The following is a 7,615-nucleotide window of genomic DNA, read 5'->3' as shown; positions in this document are numbered from 1 at the left end:
TTTGCACACATAAGGTTGAGAAATAATAAAAAAAAAAATGGGAAAATTAAAACCCATTTTGTCCCTATTCTCAAGAATCACTGATTTACTAAAGTAGAGATTTCAGTGTGATCATTCTTGATAGTTCTGTCCAATCTTTGCGCTCAGTGGGAGAGATACATGCTTTGCGATGGAGTCCCAGATGCAAAGGACCAGCGGGCGGTCAATACATTCGTCACCTTGTGGAAGGATTACTCAGACACCGACATCGAAGAGGAGCTTCAACTATGCAACTCAGCAGTAAAGGTGTGTATCCATACTACACACCTCTACGCAGTGTTTACACTGTTGACTCAGGGAGACCACATTGTTGAAAACCATGCATCATTTTCCATTCTTTTCATAATCATGCTCTACTTTGTTTGTCAATCATCTAAAATTCCAGTAAAGCACATTAAAGGTTTTTGGATGTAATGTGAAACAGTTCAAGAATGAGAATGTTTTTTGCAAGGCACTGTGATAGCACGGGTTATGTTTGTAGCTTATTGAAGCGTTGGATGAGCTTATGAAAGAGGCCAAAGATCCAGAGTTGGTCCCAAAGTACCACGATGCTCTCATAGAAGTCCAGGAGATTCTCCACGCCAAGCACCTTTTCATAGCTGAGAAGCTCCTAAAGGTAGGACAAAAACAAGCTTCATTTATTTATGTTAGCAAATGAAGAGCCCAATGCGTGGAAACCCGTTACGCTGAATCCTCCTGTTTCGTCTTTGTCACAGGGAGCAAGCGACAACATTGACCCCGACACAAGGAACATGCAGACTGTGTCCAAACACAAAAATGTGACGCTGTGCCTCTGGGCCAACCTCTTCAAAAATCCAAGGTTATTGGGCGAATCGGTTGGGAATATTCAAATCCTTCCCCTGTCCTTGCACTGACACACTCACGGGTTTGGATTTTCTGTCTTTAGCTTTACAGGTTTTGACTTTCAGGAAGCTGGCCTGAGCTTTAAGCTTCCCGAGGAGCTGGCTGTGAGCGACATCGCCGTGCGGATCCTCCACACCCACTATGACCACCTGTCGATACTGTCCAGGCTCAGGCATCTGCCTCAGAAGCCGATAGTGGAGGAGATTCCTCCGCCCGCCCAGCAGCCAGAGGAAACCCGAGTTGGTCAAAACAAATCAGCTCATGTTTTAGCAGTATTTTCATTTTAACTGTTTGTTTATTGTTTATTTGAATGGGGACAAACGCTAATATTTGTAGCCTTAGCTAAGTTGCAATGCATGTCCCCAGATGGGCTTTTAACCACATAGACATACGATAATATCGATACAGCTAAACCAGAAGTCATCTAGTACGTCATCAAGGGATAAAACAGGCGAGCAAAACCTTGAGGAAATGATCATGGCTGGCTCTAAACCTGATTCCTTTTAAGATGCTCTTCACCCTCAGTTTAAAAACGTGCCAATCTGAAACCTGTTCCATGTCTTCAGGCAAGAAATCCCACATACTGATGGCTGATTGTCCAAAAGAAGTTTTGCGAAAGGACGTTTTTCAACACGTCTAAAATTTTAGATTAGAATCCATAATCCTGCCCAAATATTTCACATCTGCTTAAAATGCTGGCCATTGATTTTCAAGTTTCAATCAGAGCTACTGATCACCAACCAGGACCTTAAAGAAAAACAAATCGATACAGTTTTTTTTCACATTTAAAGTAAGATATGACCTCTCAAACCATGCTACAACAGAAATGAACAATTGAGACAATTGACATGAGACTGAGGTGATGATGTCCCTACCGGCCACACATACAACAGCAAACCTTCACCAAGGCAGACTTCAACCAGAGACCAAATACTGGTTCTGTAGCACTTATAATCAGGTACATCAATGAAACTAGTTTGAGTTTAAAGAGAAAAAAATGAAGGTGTGAATGTGTTAATAGTGTCTTAATTTCATTATATTAAGCTGTCCATGAAGTATGCCTTTCGGCTTTGAGTTCTTATGCCATAAAACCTTCGCATGGCTCACAGTAGGAAGAGCGGGAGAGGTTTGAGTATTACTCACAGATTACTCACAGAAACTGTTTTTTTTTTTATGCTGTAGTGTGATCTTTGTTCTTCCCGATTTGTCAAAATAGCGGCCACGTTCCTTCCAAGAGATGACTTTGTGATGACCCAAACCCGTTGCCTTGCTTTCCTTTTCTCACTGCAGGATGGTGATTGCACCAGTGAACTGCCCTTTACCCCTCGCAGTCCAGCCAGTGAGCCGCCCGTAAAAAGCACCAGCCGGCCGTCTTCAGAGGAAAGCGTGATACCTGCACAGACAGAAGAACTCAGTGGTCACATTTGCAGCCTGGTTTTATCTGATGGTCCAAGTAAAGAAAAAAAAAACTTAATGTAGAATTTTTAAAATTAGATCTTTTTTTATTCTCTTCAGAAGTTGTCATTACTCTTAAAACTTATGTAATTTTCCACCTTGAAATAAAAGGACCTCCTTTTATCCACAGCCAAGGATCCATCCTGGCCCAGCTTGGCACAGCTGAACTCTCTGAGTCCACCTGTGCCTGAATTCGAAGAGAAAGAAGATGACACAGAGGTTGTAAATCTGGTTCAGTACACAACCCTGGGTGGAGTTTTCTACTACGATCTTCTCCAACTCCCACCTCAGCCTATCAGGAGAAAGGGGTACACGATACTGCAGGTGATTACAACAGGATTTTTCTGCCCAAACCCCAGCTCAGGTTGAATTCAGCAGATCTTCAAAGATCAATGGTTTGTTCTTCTAGATGGTGGATGGGCTGAAGGTATTCCCTTACCCAATAGAAAGGTCCAACAAAAAGGAGTGCTCCGATGACCCAACAGAAAAACCCAACAAGGGGGCGTGCTCCCCTGTTGGGGTGTCCATTGTGCTTCCCGAGTGGGTTATCTTCATGGAGATGCCACTCGTGGCTCGCTGGGACGCTGCAGGTACATGCATCAGAAACCAGCACAGAAGTTGGACAACAATTTTCATCCCTCTTGAACCTTTTCATGTGTTACAATAATAAAATGCGAGGGGGGAAAAGATCCTCCTTCACAATAGTGATAGTTTGTGTTGATCTATCGCATAGAGTCCCGATCAAAACACGCTGAAGTTTTAAGATGTAATGGAACAAAATGTGGAAACAGTTCCAGAGGAATGAATGCTTTTTGTACTGTGACGCCACTAACGGTGACTTCTGCACACCCAGAGGGCCGCTGGCGAAAGGACGGCATCATCAACGTCTCCTACGAGGAGGCAGAAGGCAAAATCTCCTTTGAGATGGAGTCATTCCAGATCTTCGCACTGATGCGCAACACCTTCGCCAACTTTCCTTTCCGGGGCTGGGAGCTGCGGCCGCTGGGCCAAAACTCAGCTATTTATACTGTCAAGGGGGCTCTCATTCAGATCTCCATCACCATCGAGGCAAGACACTTTTTTTCTGTTCACCTGCTGTTGGAGAAAATATTTAGAGATGAGCTGAATGGCTTTTTATTCTGGTTTACAAGAATATTTATCATGAAAATTGTTCCATTTTATATCTTTATTTGCAAGATGTAAATGAATACATAATGGATTTATTAAGAAGAACAAACGTTAACATTTTGTTTGTTATGAATCTGATGAACAGAATAGTCAGTGCATGCTGCAGGTGGCGCAGGGCAGAGGCCTCTCTCACCTCGTGGGGAAGTGGATGAGCGGACCGGCTCTGCAGAAAGCCATGGCCAAGGCAGGGATCGACATCTTTGTTAACGAGAACACGCACAAATACGTCAGCATCTGCAAGAAGGTCTGCATCCTGTAGCAATTTCATTTGATCATTTTGCAAAAAAAGGTACAGGAATGCTCTGATTTTTGTGTTTGCTGTATGGGTAGTCGGGGTTAGACTTGTTGAAAATGAGTAACATGTTGAATGGAGAAGTTTTCCATCTTGCCATGTTTTTTTTTTTTTTTACATTAAAAGGAAATGTGCCTAAAGGTCTCTTTATTGATGGACAACATTTGCCACATTTGGACAACAACCCCCCCAATAAAAATGTTAGACGAAGATTAGATTACAGGATAGGAACTGTTGGTGCTTCACTAACGCCACATGGGGGACCCACAATATTGAAATTGGCCTAACTTGATTGTGCAAGTCAGGAAATTACATTTTGTTCCTCGCAGCATCAGAAAACATCCTGCTTCTTTCTGTTCTTTTTCAGAACCCACGTATAGAACAGTTTGCTTATGACCAGATGGCCCTCTATGCATCAGCTTGTGCTTTTTCATGGAGCAAGTGGAATGCCACATGTGGAGAGGACAATCTGGTCCTTCAGGTACTTTTATTCCCGGTAACCTTTATTTTTCTTTAGAGATGACATAAATTAATCAATCAATTTTATTTATAAAGCATCCTTCATACTAAAAGCAGCTCAAAGTGCTGGACATGAACTAGGGCTGGACAATACATCAGCAATGATATATAAATTGCAAAAGAATCGTGATCAATAGCTTTAGATAATACAGCTGATGGAATATTCAATATATAGAACATTAATTGAACCCCGATCCAAAATCACACAGCATTCTGGGGGATGTAGGCAGAGTGAAAGACTTTAGCTGCTCAACCTAAGCAAGGCATGGCATCAACAAACTCACTCGCTCATTGGTTACCTAGCAACAACCTGTTGCGTAACATGTGCAGCAGCAGTTCCATGTTGTGCCTCATGACAGAGTGAAAACAGTCCATTAATCACCAGCAACATGGTTTTGTTAGACTAAGGAAAGACTACATAACCCAATGCAGTACATCTTAATTGTTCTGTTGTACTCATCTGCGTGTCTGTCTTTTCTGTCAGGGCTGTGAGCACCTCAAAGCCGGCCCTGTACCTGAAGACTCTTGGAATATTTACTTTATGGGTTCACAGAGGAGTAGGCAACTGGAGATCACTGAGAACAGTGAAGCTTTTTCCACCGACCACGCTGCTGGCAGCGAGTTCCACTCCACACTCATCCACGCTCTGCAGGACAGCATGAGCCCTGATGGGATAGCTTTGGTCAGAAAGTCCCATTACTGCTTTGTTGACACTGTGCAAAGCCTGCTTTCTGCTACCAGACCTCTGGTTTTTTCATAAATTGCAACGGACCAGGGGTCACAATGGCTCAACTAATATCTTCAAATACAGCTACGATAATGACAAATGCAAGTCTCAACAGTTTGTGCGTTGAATTTCCACAGCATTGACACTAAAAGTACCAGTAGCATATATTTTATATGATAAAATATATGATATATTTTATCATATATTTATGTCATTGAAATGAAATGGGTTCAATATTTTAGCATTAAAAAACATTTATTACCTGTAAATAGTACTTTAATACAGTATAGGACATTTATTTTTCCAAGCAACTGGACCACATTCGTATAAATGTGTTAATACAGAATTGCATTACAACTCAAAGCATTTCATTATACAAAAGGCAGACATTTCCATTTAACAATGCACCGATAACAGAGGTCACACGGCTCTTTGAGTCTTAATAATTACATTCTGAAGAAAGCAAGAACATGAGTTAAAAAATACATAAAGAAAGCCTGATTGCACCAAAACTTAAGCTTCACTGGAGTCCAAGTTCTAGTGCACAACCTGAACGGCTTCAGGAGAAAAGATTTATGGCCAGTGGAGACAGAGATCAGATATTTAGGCCACAGTGACATACAAAGTCAAGAAGAGGCTTCATCGTCTAAAGCTGCATTTGTGCAATTTTAGAGTTTAGCGTTGCATGCATCTTTCGTTAAAAAAAATAACGTAAAAAGTAGATATTTTGAAAACCAACTTTTGGGGTTTTCTGCAGACAACAGTATGATATTTACTTTGTAGGGCTTATTTAAAATTGTGAAGAGAACAGTAATTGCATTGCAGCTTATGTTTCTACTCGTCTCCATGTCTCTTTTGTATGAAAAATACAGTTTGTTCTCACTTCTCGGGGTCATAGTAGCGCTTCTTCATGGCCCGGTATTTTCTGAGGAAATAAAGGGCCTCCAGCTCTTTGATGACGTGGTCTCCTCTGGCAACCAGCTGTTTGATTTTCTCAGGGTCAGTCTCATCTTTGTTCTTCATAAACGCATGCTTTAGTCGTTCTCTGAAATAAGCTGCTCCTTTTGGGTACTCACGACCAAGATACAGCAGCTGGAAAATGACAACAAAAAGTCAAATAAGATGCTTTACTTCAGAGCATTTAGTTGTTGTTTTTTTTTTTTACTAAACCAAAGGCAAGTATGGAGCTATGGTTCTGTGAACTCCTACATGTCTGTGTAGACCTGCATTTAGCAGGTGTTTGACCTCCACCCTCGGACATAAATGGGGTCCGAGTCTGATTAATGGCTTCGTTCATGTAGTCTGAGGGGCAAAATTTGAGCAAGGAAGGTGCTACGTGGCAATTGAATCACCCCTGATCCAACAACCTTCTGTAGGACCAACAACCAGAGGAGGAAGCAACAACATATTAGGCTGAACAAAATGAATGAGTGTGTAGTCAGAAAAACCTGGACACTGGAAAATGAAAAAAATCTACAGCAGACAAAGATAGGCAGGGTAATTTGTCAACCACAGTTGTAACATGCAAGAGATCGTGGCCTGGTAGCCACACACCTGACTTTTTTGGGTATTTTATCAGACTGCTCAACTGTTTATTCAGGCCTCAAATATCAAAATATAGTTTATGAGTGAATACTTTAGTTCATAATTACAGTTTAAAAGAAAAATATGTAGAATTAAATCAAACATGAGACTTCATTTTGAATACTAGCTTAATTTCAAGAAAGATATTACCAATCTTAAAATAGTTTATGAAATGGAAGTAGAAGAAGACGTCATGGCACAATTAGACACGAACTGGTAAAAAGGAGAACTGACTTGGTTTTTGATCAAAGTGTTAGTTGCAGATTTTACATTCACTTTCACAAATGAAAGTTTATCAAAGACTCCTTCCTTTTATTGACCAGTTTTACCTGAAAGCCTTCTAATTGCTTAATTGTTAAGTTTATTATCAAGGGAAAACGTTTTAACGTGAATAATTTTCACACACCACATTATAATGTAGGCTAAGTCACTATATAGTTTATATCTCAAAACACCAAATTCATAGATAATTTCCAAGTAAAACTTAAGAAATGTAAGGCATTCAAATATGAAACATGTTTGTAAGTCTAACTGTCTCTATGACTACCACCAGTAGTCAGAAAGGAACGAAACAGAACTTACAGTTTTGTACAGTCTGATAACTTGACCCTTTAAAGGGTTTGCCATGTCACAAACAAATGTGGCCGATCACGTCTCTGGAATGAAAGAAAGGAAAGATGGATGTGTGAGGGGGAAACAGACAGCAGCTAGAGTCACTGACATTGTAAACAGCATATTAATCTCAAAGTCAACTGATTCATACTGACTTGTAAACGTCTGAAAGCGGACTAGCTTGAATACGTATCTTCTTTTCTCCGCATCCACCTTGTCCGCGTTCACATTTTACTCGCTGCCGTGTGGCGTATCGTAGTGTCGCAAATATAAGCATGCAAGTACGCATGTGCACCAGTTGCCGTGGTTACTTGTTCGCCTCATAGACATGAATA

General features: G+C 40.9%; 2 protein-coding genes across 2 annotated transcripts in view; one reads left to right on the top strand and one right to left on the bottom strand.

Moving 5' to 3' along the window:
• The window catches only part of dnai7 (dynein axonemal intermediate chain 7), a 12,348-nt gene extending 7,164 nt beyond the window's left edge, over nt 1-5,184 (top strand). The window contains exons 6-16 of the mRNA XM_015018402.1: nt 148-285; nt 521-655; nt 756-859; nt 947-1,140; nt 2,192-2,356; nt 2,489-2,682; nt 2,768-2,948; nt 3,212-3,426; nt 3,632-3,790; nt 4,206-4,319; nt 4,842-5,184. Of these exons, the coding sequence (XP_014873888.1) occupies nt 148-285; nt 521-655; nt 756-859; nt 947-1,140; nt 2,192-2,356; nt 2,489-2,682; nt 2,768-2,948; nt 3,212-3,426; nt 3,632-3,790; nt 4,206-4,319; nt 4,842-5,117 (1,875 nt within the window). The 3' untranslated portion in view covers nt 5,118-5,184. The remainder of the gene's footprint in view (nt 1-147; nt 286-520; nt 656-755; nt 860-946; nt 1,141-2,191; nt 2,357-2,488; nt 2,683-2,767; nt 2,949-3,211; nt 3,427-3,631; nt 3,791-4,205; nt 4,320-4,841) is intronic.
• Nucleotides 5,185-5,320: 136 nt separating this feature from the next.
• LOC106937074 (LYR motif-containing protein 5A-like) lies at nt 5,321-7,555 on the bottom strand. Its single transcript, XM_015018406.1, has 3 exons — nt 7,436-7,555; nt 7,251-7,324; nt 5,321-6,176 (listed from the first exon to the last, which is right to left on the bottom strand). The coding sequence occupies exons 2-3, from the start codon at nt 7,293-7,295 to the stop codon at nt 5,964-5,966; spliced, it is 258 nt and encodes an 85-aa protein (XP_014873892.1). The 5' UTR covers nt 7,296-7,324; nt 7,436-7,555; the 3' UTR covers nt 5,321-5,963.
• Between the last annotated feature and the right edge of the window lie 60 nt (nt 7,556-7,615).

This window comes from Poecilia latipinna, unplaced genomic scaffold (genome assembly GCF_001443285.1).
Source record: "Poecilia latipinna isolate Pla-1442-1.1 unplaced genomic scaffold, P_latipinna-1.0 Scaffold2270, whole genome shotgun sequence".
In the NCBI taxonomy this organism is placed as follows: domain Eukaryota; kingdom Metazoa; phylum Chordata; class Actinopteri; order Cyprinodontiformes; family Poeciliidae; genus Poecilia; species Poecilia latipinna.
The sequence above is the reverse complement of the archived record's forward strand: the minus strand, read 5'-3'. Positions and strand labels throughout refer to the sequence as shown.